At 37.4% G+C, this 13,563-nt stretch overlaps 2 protein-coding genes and 1 long non-coding RNA gene across 4 annotated transcripts in view; 1 reads left to right on the top strand and 2 right to left on the bottom strand.

Annotated features, from left to right (window-relative positions):
- The window catches only part of LOC124176223 (solute carrier organic anion transporter family member 74D), a 95,949-nt gene extending 89,399 nt beyond the window's left edge, over nt 1–6,550 (bottom strand). For both annotated transcript variants that reach the window (XM_046557187.1, XM_046557190.1), the window contains exon 1: nt 6,099–6,550. The gene's annotated coding sequence lies outside the window, so the exon portion shown is untranslated. The remainder of the gene's footprint in view (nt 1–6,098) is intronic.
- On the top strand, nt 5,899–13,049 carry LOC124176231. The gene is made up of 3 exons (XR_006869332.1): nt 5,899–5,989; nt 12,423–12,516; nt 12,893–13,049. It is a non-coding gene; the product is annotated as an uncharacterized LOC124176231 (long non-coding RNA).
- On the bottom strand, nt 9,793–11,434 carry LOC124176228 (splicing factor 3B subunit 6). The gene is made up of 3 exons (XM_046557204.1): nt 11,261–11,434; nt 10,955–11,073; nt 9,793–10,651 (listed from the first exon to the last, which is right to left on the bottom strand). The coding sequence occupies exons 1-3, from the start codon at nt 11,291–11,293 to the stop codon at nt 10,423–10,425; spliced, it is 381 nt and encodes a 126-aa protein (XP_046413160.1). The 5' UTR covers nt 11,294–11,434; the 3' UTR covers nt 9,793–10,422.
- Nucleotides 13,050–13,563: the final 514 nt, after the last annotated feature.

Raw genomic sequence — 13,563 nt, 5'->3', positions numbered from 1 at the left:
TACGTAATGTTTACGAAGATTGACGCTTTTCGCGGTTGGCCGGCGGTGGCGCTGCGGGCTGATTCTGCGTTGCCAACGTAACCGAGTAGTCGAAAAAATGATCCCTTTCACTGTCAGAATCACTTTGGCCTAGTATACATACGTGCGTATCAGGGTGGTCCTTATTCAGGGTGTTGACGAATTTTTGCCAGACCATCCCCCAAATCAACTTCAAATAATTCGAAAACAATCGCCTAATTTTTTCAAATTTTTACATCGAATCTAAGATAGTCCGCATTGTGATCGAAGTTTCTCATGGAAATTAACATGCGTAAAACTTTTTTTCTCAGTATATATTTTATTGCAAGAGTAATAATGTTCCAAATAATCTGTAACCGCGAGGTTTTGGTGAGAATTAGTGCTACTATCTGGGAAAAAATACACATCATCGTACAAGGCAATCTAGACGAATTGCACAACCTCGAAACCTGACTTTTTTTTTATTTAGAGGAAGTGCAATTCGTCTAGATTGCCTCGTACGATGATGTGTATTTTTTTTCACATAGTATCACTAATGCCGACTAAAACCTCGCAGTTACAGATTTTTTGGAACATTATTACCTTCACGACAAAATATATAGTGCGAAAAAAAGTTTTTCTCATGTCATTTCCATAAGAAACTTCGATCACAATGCGTGCTATCTCAGACTTGCTGTAAGAATCTGAAAAAATTTGGCGACTCTTTTTAAATTATTTGAAATTGATTTCAGTGATGGGGCGGTAAAAATTCGTCAACACCCTAAACAAGGACCACCCTAGTTCGTATAATACGTACAACTAGTACCGGGACAATCTCTTAAAACTTGAAAATCAACCGCACATGCGTCAAATAATTCAATCTCATTGGTAGGCGAAATCTTCCCGCAGCGATATTCTTGTCCGCGATGCAGGCGGGCCAACCTACGCAAAATGTGTACGTTTGAATTTTCAAAGAGCGTAAGCATTAAATTCTGACCGTTCTTTGAAAAATCAACTTTCCGACCCAATAAGAAACGCTTCCCGAACCTTTCCGAGTCACTACTTCAATTATTTGAAATTCTAACCTCGAAAATTCGTATCAACTACATCGCTGCCAGAAATAGTTTGACAGCTGAAACTCGGGATGGCCAGCCTGCTCGAACAGCCGATAAAACTCAGGCATGCGCGGTTGATTTTAAAGTTTCAACAGATTGTCCCGGTATGTATTACGTGTAAGCAAACGTGGACAAACAGAGCTTACCTGTATAATAGCTGCATGCGTACAAAACCGCTTGCTTGGCGTTCCAAATTGATTCCGATCAACCGATCGATAGATCGATGGACGGATTCGAAACCTCGCGCGAAAATAACGGCCGATTATATAGCTACAGAAATTGGAATACGCATCACGTTCGTATGATACGATATATATATATATATATATATATATATATATAACTATAATACATGCGACATTATACGCGCCGGCGCTTTCTTCAATTCTTATACATATACCGATGTTTTTTACCGCGTGATCATTGTCGCGTATATTTCAATATAAAATAGCTCTTTTAACCTCGCTTCGCTTATTCGTCCGCGTCGTTTCGTGCATATGCGAGGTGAGAGTTTTTTTTATATCTCGTTTAGTCGTATTTTTCTTTTTTTTATTGTCTTTTTCCTACGGCGCACCATTAACGGGATGCCGCTTTTAGCCTACATATTCTCACTCGCAAAATTTCCCATACCTGCTGTCACCGTTTCTATATACGGGGCATTCCGTGACATCGCGATTAAGATTCTACGCCATGTCTCAGATTGGCTTTATAATTTTTTGTACGAAAGTACATGACGAAAAACGCAATCGTAATTTTTTTTATAATTTTTCGACCCAGCGTATCTGAATTATGATTTAGAAACGAAATATAAAATCATTTTCTAAACTCAGAATAAATTCAGAAAATTTTTATAAAATATAACGTTATTTTTGACACCTATTAAAAGATCTGATAGGTGTCAAAAACTTTATTATACTTTATAAGATTTTTCAAATTTTTTTTCAGATTTTAGAAAGTGGGTTTTTTTTCAAATTTTTATATCACACTTCAGATACGCAGGGTCGAAAAATTGGGGAAAAAATTGCGATTGCGTTTTTCGTCATGTACTTTCGTACAAAAAATTGTAAAGCCAATCCGAGACATCGATGTAAAATCTTGTTCGAGATGTCGTGGAATGCCCTATATACGTATATGCCTATCATACAATATGTATTTGGGTTTCACCCGCCTAAACACGAATACAAATTGGAATGCAAACACTGCGGGAATAAGTGCGGAACTATGAAATAATTTGGCCAAGAAACGAGTACAGAAACAATCACACAATTAAGCGGTTAATTCAATTTCTTATTCATTCATTCGAAGATATTTGAAAACCAAAAATGCTATTTGTATTTGTATTATTATTATGCAGCACGAATAATCGTTTATAAGTACAGTTTCCTTCCTTGTTTTAACACTTGTTTCGGAAATAGTCGATCGGACGAATCTGTCTGTTATTTTTCATTATCATATTATACGAGATAAAACTGAAACGAATCGGTATAATAATTCATTGAAATGTTCTTGAAGATATTTCAGGAATATTAAATTTATAGAGTTTTAGAGATAATTGTTATAATCCCTCTTTATTAAACCCAAAGAAAAATTCCTCAAAATCTGAACATACGATTCGGAAATTGAAAAAATCAATTCATTCTGCATTAAAAACCGATCAAAAGAAATATCATTTATTCGAGTATGTACTTTGCATCCGCGTTTGAACCGAATGAGATGAAAACAGTTAATGGCAAAATCCGTTACGTTTATAATAATTATAAAGAAAAATGAAATCAAAAGTCTGGTTATTCTGCGAAAAAATGGTAGCAAATATTCGTAATATTTGCCAAGAATTGTGAGAAGACGAAGAGGAATAAAATCATTGCGGTCGTTTTAGCGAGAAAAAAACATACCTATACATACGCGTAAACCTATAACGCGACCGTAATAATAATAAGCATGCTAATTTATACCGCATCTAAGGCTGAATTTCTTTCTGTCTGTCCGTATATTCGCTTACAATTACAGAACTACTGAACCGATTTTCATCAATTTTTTTCCGTCAACAGCTACAACGTCTAGCCAGGTTTTAGGCTATATTTCGTTACAACCAGATCGATACTTTAGAATATACAACGATATTTGTAGGCCAAGTCGGAACGGGATCAAACGCTTACGCGAACGCTGACTAAACTCTTACAAATAGATAGAGTAAGGTTGAGTTCAAGAGTTTTCAAGGTTTCGACGAGCTGTAAAAAAAAGATCACATGTCTACGTCTAATAGTTTTGCGACGAGAAGCAATTTGGACATAATAGCTAGCGGAGCATAAGTCAAAGATACGTCAAAGGTCAACAAAGGGCCTTAAATAACAATTTTTGAAAGACTAGATTTATCATAAAATGACAAAGGACCTTTTTTGTAGAACGTTCAGTTGACGAGTAGAGGCTTAAAATTTGACACCGATTCTTTTCTAATTCATCGCAATGAAAATTTTTCCGACCCCTAAATAAGGATCACCCTGTAACATACACATAGCATATACATACGTACAGGTTAGCAAAAAGCGCGTCGATACATCGATTACACGTTGAATAAAATAATTCGTTTGTATACAGGTACTGTATACCCGTTGTGCGTCTATAAATAGTTCGGCAAAGCCACGACGGAGTGGTGGATAGGTGGATAAATATCGTGTTTAGAAGTGGAGATAAACTTTGCTTAACTTCAGACTTCTGGCCCGTTATCAGATTAACATAAGCTTGGCGCTAAAACGCGGCACGCGTTCTCGGGCCTGGCGAACATCTCTCGTGCGTGTCTGCGGCCGCTACTACGCAGCAAATCGACGATGTAACGACACTCGAAAAAACGCGAACAGTGTACACCTATAATAGATTGAAACAAAATCCTGCGATACAGGGTAAAAAACGATCATCATCATCATCATCATCATCATCATCATCATCATCATCATCATCGTCATCATCATCTTCATCATCGTCATCATCATCGTCGGCGAGGGTCTCCCATATATACGTAATATCGCAACCAGGTTCTCGCGTGGCGAATGAAGTCCTGTTTCAAGAGCGCGGCTGAAAAGATGAGCCGAATTTCTCATTGCAAAATGCGACACAACCGCAAGTGCTCCTTAAACGCGGTCCCAATACCGCAAGTTTCCCTTAGACGATTCTTGGCAGTCTGTTAGCTGTGCTAAATACACGCGTTGTTGTTACGTAACTGCACGTTGTAGTATGATTATAATGAGGGACTCTTGTCGTGCGAAATTTGGCTCGTTCAACGATTCACTTGTACATACAACGTATATGAATATTTAATATTTTACTACAGAGCAATGAGACAGATTTATCAACATTGTTACTAGTATTATTATTAGGTTATTGTATGACAGCAGTATTAATTTAGGATCGATATAGCGTCACTCGATCTATTATTATACCTATAATGTACAGTTCATCGTGGATAACTTCAGGAAATAGTCAGAGATCTGTGTGTATAACAATGTGCAATACATCTCTGCAGAATGAAAACGTTTCGATATTAAATAGGTAATATGATACTTTCGAAATGATTAAGTAACTCTAAAGATTCTTTAAGGATTGTACGTATCGAAATGATTCACGAAATTTTATTGAATACCGTGCGTGAAAACTTTCATCTCTTAGTTATATTAGATCTTTTGAAAACTCAATAATACGAAATCTGACGAAACTTTATATTTGAAATCTCATTAACAAAATGCGTTGAATCAACAGTATGAAAGTCCTATTGACATCCCCTCAAATTTTATTCCTCATCTGTCACGATTACAGTAACTATAAACTGTTTAATTCAAATCTTCCCTGTTAAATTCATGCATGTATAACATTGATAATCATACGTATGTTATGAGTCGCAGAACGGCTATCAAAGAAAATCGTTACAAACAAGAACACATGTTGCATGCAAAGATTCCGATAAGCTGTGTAACGGTTTGTAGTAAGTACTGCATGCAGTTCCCTTAGCAGTCTACAGGGCTAATTTCTGTCGATTCAAATATCAAATATCTTGAGTTTGAAGCTCGAAACTCGAGATGCAAATATGAAGGTAAAACGGCAACTCGTGGTAACCGGTATGGACAAATAAGACTTTCGTCACGCGTTCGCGACGTTATTGTAACGAAGCATTTTCGGAATGGTTCGTTATTTACCAACTTTAGAATAGTCTGATAATCGATAAATCGCAACATAAAATTAGCGAACGCGTATATTTCGCCAATCCAACCCCTTCGAAGTTGTTCCGAAGTTCCAAATAGTACAATTCGCGTTATTATCTTTCATCCCTGCGAGTCAACGAAAAATAATCATATTGAAGTTATCGTCACGATTCATGCTGAGGAGGAAAAAGAGTTACTTGTAGATTTTAGAATTGTCTGAAGTTCAGTAAGCCGTAACGATACGAAATATACTCATACTTTGTAAACATAGTTCCTTAAAAATCATTTTAAAATTAAGAAGACAGTGATTTTTTCCCGAACGTTTCGTTACGATAACGTTACCAACTTCAACCTCGTGTAAAAATAATAATAATTGCTATCTTGTGCAATTTTCCCGTGTGCTTTCCCGGACACCGGTAAACCGTGGCAGTTTTATTATTTCAACAGCACGTAATCAATTGTGCTTACAGGCACACATGCGCGATAAGGCAAGATTGCGATAAGTTGCGGACATGCGTATCATCGCATGCGGTTGTATGTTTACGCCGGCGTTCGACTTAGCCACCGAAGCTACGAACACAAACGTCAATCGCAGCGTATCAAATTGCAGCTCATCCAACAACAACAACAACAACAACACAACAACAACAACGACGCGACGAGTCTCAGTTGTTTAGCTCCATTCAGGTACAAAACCGAATATTAATTTCGACCTACGAACCAAAAGTCTCGGCTCCGATCTAGGGCAACAAGCATGCATATACGTTACATATGATTAAAACATACATATACTCACGCAATTAGTTTTTATTATATCCCGGCTCTCCGTCGGTCCCGAGAAGGTGTCCGGACGGGGGAAACCTCGTCGGGGATTCCAGGGGCTCGCTCATTCACTAGTCGTCATCGTCATCGTCGGTCCAGCTTCCTTTCTAGGTCGTCATACGACGCGAGGAGACCGTATCATTCCCCTGAAGTTTCGCGCGACAGGATCGACGGCGAACGGCGGTTACCTTCAGAGCGTTCGGTTCGAGCCGTCGCGCGTCGTACTAGCCAATAACTGAGCGCAGCAGATGCGGCCGCGAGGGCGAAATATTGTAAACAAATGACGAAAGGGGGGAGAAGATTATCCCTCAGATCGTTAAGCGCCGTCAGAGTATCCGAGAAGGTTCTGCCAGCGGCTCGGCCGTCGCCGCAGCACTCGTATGACATCTGATCCGGAGAGCCAGGTGCTCGACGTTCGACGAGCCGAGTATTTCTGATAACAGTTTCTTATCCGGACGGCTCGGCTTTCCCCCCCCCCCCCCCTCCCCCCCTCCTCGTCCACCTACCTCGCGATTCTCTCAAGCTTTGCTGCCGGCCGGCTATTAGGCCTCGTGACGTATGACTGACGACTCTGCCTTTCGGCCTGACGTAGAATTGATCGAACAAACACGCGACGGCGATACGGCCGACATTGGTCCTCTGCGTCCCTCTTTTTTTTTTTTGCGCTCGTCCGATCGGAGAAAACTGCCTACGGCTCGAGGCTGCTCTGCGAGTTTTCCCTTTCGACTGAGAGAGGTGAAATGGAATCTTGTTGATTCGCCGTTTCGCCGCTACGCGTCGCCACTCGACGGTCTTTGGTGGTCTCTGGTCACGTTGAGAATATTGGAACATTTGACATTGCGATTTTTTCATACTATGATTTTCTTTTTCTAATCGTCGCGTCGGTGTGGGGGCTTATTAGTAACCTAAATTCAGAATTTTTTTACTAGGTTCCACAGTAGCTTCGTTATCCATCTTGAATTTGTGGCAATAGTGGAAAAGTATTGGCAAATGTGACTCGTACATTTTCAACCTTCGATTAAAAATGGTCATAACTAATCCCGAAGGATATATATTCAATTCTCTACAGCTTTGGTTGTGACAATTTTTTTTTTTTACAACGATCAATATCTACTGACTTGAACCATAAATTCAAGATGGCATGCTGGAGCTGCTGTAGAATTCTGGATTTAAACCATCAAAGACCCCCCCTCCCTCCTGCCCTCCGTCCCTCCCTCACCACCGAACGACGATTAGAAATACAAAATTGCGGCATTTAAAAATTGGAATTTCAGGTTTTCTTTTTCACATTCCGACTCGGCCAGGTCGAGACACACACATTCTACGACTCCCACTTTCGAAATGATGGATCGTCTGAATCAGAAAATTAAAAAACAGGAAAAAACCTGTTTAAAAAATGTCCAGCAATGTTATTTGCGCCAATGATGGTGAACGGGATCGATATAATGTTCCTGTTATTTAATATAAATCCGAGAAAATTCGAATAACACAAGCCAACAATAGGATCGACAACTTAAGAAAACGCTTGATAATTAGAACGTTCGGAATGATTGAACTTTGGCGTTTTTTGGCTGATTACAATGTTTTCGGGCCCATTTCTGCTTCTGGCCAGATTTCCATAAATTGTCTGAATTATATTCACGAACATCTGTTGTAGCCTCGGTTGTACCGTGCTTACACAAATCTATTTTCATTCGCTCTGGAGGTAACAGATTGTAAAATTATTTCAATCTCTGGAGATCTGTACAGTGAAAAGATTTATCTTAAAGACATTAGAATCTTGTTAAAAACATCAGGGTACAAGCATGATAAAACCTTTCTCAAATTGTTTATATCTTATTGTTAGCTTGTGTTGCTCGAATTCGCTCAGATTCATTTCTATCACAGATTTACAGATGCTAATGCATTCGTGTTCAATATCATTGGCAAAAATAATATTGCCGGAGATCTTTCAAGCGGCTTTTTTTCTCTTTTTCCAACTTTTGATTGAGATCGATTTACCGTTAATTTACGAAAGTAGTCGATCGGTCAAGAATTATTCTTAACTTTCAAATCAAATAAAGAACAATTGAATGCGACTCAATTCGACGGGACGTTTTTTTATACCGAGATGCGTCTTGAATTATCTATAAACCAAGAAGGTCATTTTCATGTTGTCTAAAATTGAATATATCAAAGGCTAAGCAGAATAACGTCGTATTTCAGAATTTGTTTCGTAATCGTATTTCAAGGTAAAATTAGGTTCGTGAAATTTTCCGAGGTTACACCACTGCTGGGTACTTATGATTTTTAAAGGAACAGAGGTGCTAGTTAACTTATATAATTACTGATTATAAAATCCAAAGAAGCTGAACTGGTTTCTTTCCAGAAACCAACCAAATCGTAAACCTTATTAAGGGTGACATGCGTTATTACATTAAAAAGAGACGATGACAATCATTCAGTGAAAAAAAGGTATTGAAATTATTTTTGTTTGACGTTAGTTTTTAACATAATTAATTAATAAAGTCATTTTATAACGAAACTGCTATTTATAATTTGATGAATATAATCATTTAAAATCACAGTTAATAACTAATTCATAAAACAGAATGAATATTACCCATAAAAATAAAAGCAATTTTTCACTGCGGAATTGAATTATAATTTAGTAACGTAATGTTAATTCTCGAATACGATGTCGTTTAAACAAATCCTGAGGTACGATGTTGTTCTGCTCAGCCGTCGAATAATGATGCAGAGAACATATTTTGCGGCATAATCATGATTTCCAGATCCGAAGATCTAAATGTTAATCGTTTGACTATAAGTATGCGGCGAGTTACAGCGGAGTGTTTTACACGAGAAGAAGATTGTTTTTACTACTCGCATATGACGAACCTGGCCTAAAATTTTGTTTCTTCCAGGTCGCTGTTCGCGCTTCTGATCTCAATGTTCTTGTAAAAATAATTACTTTGCTGTAAGCTTCCGATCGATGAAGAACTGTGCATTGCTATATTTGCCATTCCCCCTCCTTGCGGAAAATACTTTCTAAAGTTGCACTTTCTAGCACAAAAAATCGACCGATTCTACAGCTCGTTCTTTATCGTAGCCAAATCCCTTAGCGGGATTTTTTATAAACATGGGATATTGCAACTTTGCTTGAAATAACTAAGTTCCGTGTGAAAAAGTCGTATCAATTGACGTATTTCGTGATCCTAACGTACTTTTGAATGTTCTAATTATTTTTTGTAACTGATTTTGCTTCGTCGTTTTCGGAATTGCTGGCAAAAGAACTTGTTACTCTTAATTTATGCGATTTCGCTATACACTGATTGTAAACAATCTTTTACGGTCATAAGTTCATAGAATATAATTAAATGAAGCAGAAAAATATTTTCTGTTGATTTGCAATAGTTTCAATCTTGCTATTTCATTTAAAAAATGTCTGTCTTTATTTTTGTTATTAAGATTTTTAAATTGCTTCGACATTAGCATTTTGTTTTTTATTCTAAATTTTCGATCATACCCGGTAGCATTAATTTGAATTCAATGCGTAAACTAAGTAATTGATATACACAGACTTTTCTCTGTCTAATTTTAATCCCTTGAAATTTATTCAAAATTTAAAATGCGAGATGGATCGTTTGGAGGTGCGTAATTCTCAATTATTAATGAGAAAAATCATATTGAACGGCATTTTTGGTTTTTATTTCGATATTGATACCATTAAATAGTAGTTACGAATTACAACATCAAAAAACTTTTATTTTTTAACTGGATGAAGAAATGACAAACTACCTTTTTTGTACTCAAACACTTGAAATTCACAAGTTAAATTCGCAATTTGAAAATTAATAGAAAATGAAACAGCAGTTCATTTTGTTTCGTGATTGAAATTTTCATCGTCATTAAATATCACGTCGATCTTACTGGTTCAATGCCACTTGTTTCAAAAACCTGTAGCAATCTACTAAAAATAAACACACTGTTTACTAATGCTAGAAACTAGGTTATAAAAGTGCTTTTTTTCTACACTGTTCTTGTGCGTGATGCATTAAATGTAACACGAATTAGGTGATGATTTATAAATATGCAATATAAAATCATTTTATATTTACAACAAACTGCAAACAGTGCAGTAGAGAATAGGATCGGGCTTATCATACCTCTGGCTTTGATAGGAAATAACTTCACACAAGTCAGGCATACACTTACATTTGCCACATAATTGAACCACTCGTGATTATGCAGCAACTGCCGCATTCACAGTAGCGATACTTTGTAATTGTTCAAAATATCACTTAAATTTCTTAACATTACGGTTTCTTTTCTTCGTTGAGGTTGTACTTCGTTTTCAGCTTATCAATTTCCTCCATCTTCTTATCAACGTCGACGCGTTTGAACGCCTTGTTACTTTGGTAATACAGTACCACTAGGTAACGGTTACAGACATTGAAACCACTCAGGTGATCGCAGGCGTTTTTTGCATCAAAGATATCTTCATAAACCACAAATGCTGTTCCTCTCGTCTCTGCCGTATTTCCTCTGCAATCAAAGAAACTCAAATTTTTACACTCGTGTCCAAATTGCTCTGCATAATAAATGCACGTATATTTCAAGCTCATTTTCAAAGACTGAAGTTATTGCCACATGATAAACAAATTCGTAGTTCCACTAGTTCCAGCGAGTATGGTAGTAGCAGTGAATTTCGTTCTACCCCGGTATTGATAATAGCTCATCGCCATGAATTAACAGAAGCAGAATAACGTGGATAATATAATTTTTTGAATATAAAAATGCAAAACATTTTAGAACAAGTAGAATTAACATTAAATGAGGTTAACTTACACTCTGATCTGCCGTATTGCTCCGTATTTACCAAATATGTCATACATTTCTTCAGCGGTGATTTTGTACGGCAGGTTTCTTATATACAAAACTCTGTTGACCTCTGGGGGGAGCCGAACCTTATAAATTTGAAAAAATAGTTTAAAACAAACACTTAATACTATCAAGGTAAACGTATAAATGTAAGAGAATAAACGTAGGGATTGATTCGGAGTGAAAGTGAGGTTAGGAGTCGAAGGAACGGAAGGTTAGAATTATTCAGACGGTTATAATTACGAATTTCCTCAATAAGCGTTGTATACTCACGTTGGCTCGCCGTTGTAACATTGCCATCGTCATGATTGCGGTGTACTTGAGTCAGGTTCAGAGATCAAATTAACAAAACTCAATAATTCAACTCACAGAGCTTCGACACCAACGACTTGTCAGAGCGCTGTCCAAATGAACACTGATGAACACTATCGCCGAACGCAAGGACTTCGGTCAGCGGTGAGTCGGCGTTGCCAGCCCTCTGGTGGCAACATGTCGTACTCGAAGTGAACCTTTGTAATTTGCTGCGCCCGCAACAAAGTACAGAAGCATAAAGAAGCAAGTCCAATACTCGAGATTTGTGAAATATATAACAAGATGCGCCATAATTTTTAGAGGAATAATTTCAATTAGAGTTCAACCAATGCCTGTATCAGCGCCGGCAATTTTTGTGGGGATGGTGTGGCGGAACTCGACACCTAGAACTTGCACCATATGGAAATTTCACACCCTCAACGTAGCGATTTTTTTTTTCAGAAAAATACATAATCGAGTATCACACGATACTTATTTCAGATAATTAAACATCCAAATGCGATATGCATTTATCTTAAATATATTCGAGTTCCAATTTTTACACCTACCATACTTGGGCCAGTCAAATAGGGCTCGATTTTCATAAAGAGCCTAAAAAAATTTCCCACAGCTAGCAATTTTCAGGGTAGACGCGTTACATTATTCCAATAAACATATCTTGTTGAAATTTTGAAATCTGAGTGCTACAGGGGGTGGAAAAATTGTTTAACCGGCAAAAACGGCAAAAAATCGAGACGTCGAAACGGTTCCTCGGTTACGGTTTGAACGAATTTGAAAATTTCGAAAAACCGAAAACACGATTTTTTAGAGGATATTTATTTGAATACGTCCAAACAAATTTTTTTATTCTATGTTGACTATAATTTTGTCATCTAACCCCCCCCCCCCCCCCCTCCCCCCAAACCCCCGTTCTAGCCACGTTAATTAAGGGGGGAAACCAGTTTAGACCGATCGTAAAATCGTCTTTTTGTTTATTGCATGAATCGTTAGTATAACTATTCAAGAATATGTGGTCAAAATTTCAAAGCAAAATTCCCATTAGTTCGAATGCAATGAGCACTTAAGTGACCGCCCGTCGGTTCTGTGAAGAAGCGCACGGTAATTATAACGGAGCGGCGCCCAGGCCCTTCTTTTCCAGCTACGTGCCTCAATACCGCTGTGCTATTGAATAATAGAAAGAGGGATTGCTATATGGTGCTGGAATAGCTGATTAACCGGTGAACATTTTTTATAATTAATTACTGCCTTGAATTTCTCGTTTTCGCTACATATTATTTCAAACGCGTTTTTCTCGAAACGACTTTTTTTCGACTAGCGTACATTCTAGCTCAAAAAGTTATTGATCAATCGTTCTGAAATTTGGTGTAGATATTCTTTATTCAATTCCACGTAACATGAACCAAATTCGGGGATTATATTGTTATTAAAAATATATGTTTTTATGCAAGAAAGATGAAAAAATATAGTATAAAAACATGACATTGTGTTCAAACACCTCAAAAACATGCAATTTTCAATTTGTTTGATCAAAATTAGGTTCATATTCTTAGAAAATATGTTTTTAATGAAAAAAAAAAATCCTGATGATTACAGATAAAAATTGCGACGTCAGGGATGTACGCCAGCCAAATGCTCGGATGGCAATCGCCCATGGACTGCACGCCGTAACTCCACTATTTCCGGCGGAAATCGTTTGACAAAATTTTAAAGTGTACTTGAAAACATAAATAAAATATCCTCCAAGTTTAAACAATTTGTGATTATTCCTTCCTGGTTAAAAAAAATCATGACAAACAGCAAAATTTCGACCTCATAAACCGGTTTCTCCCTCTAAAAGTTCACACCCTCCGCGACGACAAGTTTGCCGACGCTGACTTGTATTTCACATCATCTGTGACACATTTCTACGCTTGAATTCGATCTAATGTGCTCTTCAATCGATGATTTTGAGTAGGTGTGCGTGGTATTTCGGTATATCGAATTTTTTTCGGTATCTCCTTCCTCGAAATGTATCGGTATGGGAACCTTCTATCAATACCAATACCGAAATATCGAAATTTCGGTAAATACCGAAGTACTGAAATTTCTGATAATCTAAATAAATATTCACATTATTCGTATTTAATACAGTTCAATACAGATTTTTCTTATTCTTTTTCCGACGATATTTGTAGATTAAAGTCTACCGAAATTTCGGTACTTCGGTATTTACGGAACTTTCGATATCTCGGTTAACCGAAACTACCGAATACGAAACCCGCACC

The sequence above is a fragment of the Neodiprion fabricii genome, chromosome 2 (assembly GCF_021155785.1).
Source record: "Neodiprion fabricii isolate iyNeoFabr1 chromosome 2, iyNeoFabr1.1, whole genome shotgun sequence".
Lineage (NCBI taxonomy): Eukaryota > Metazoa > Arthropoda > Insecta > Hymenoptera > Diprionidae > Neodiprion > Neodiprion fabricii.
Note: the sequence above shows the minus strand (reverse complement) of the source record. Positions and strands in the feature narration are given on the sequence as shown.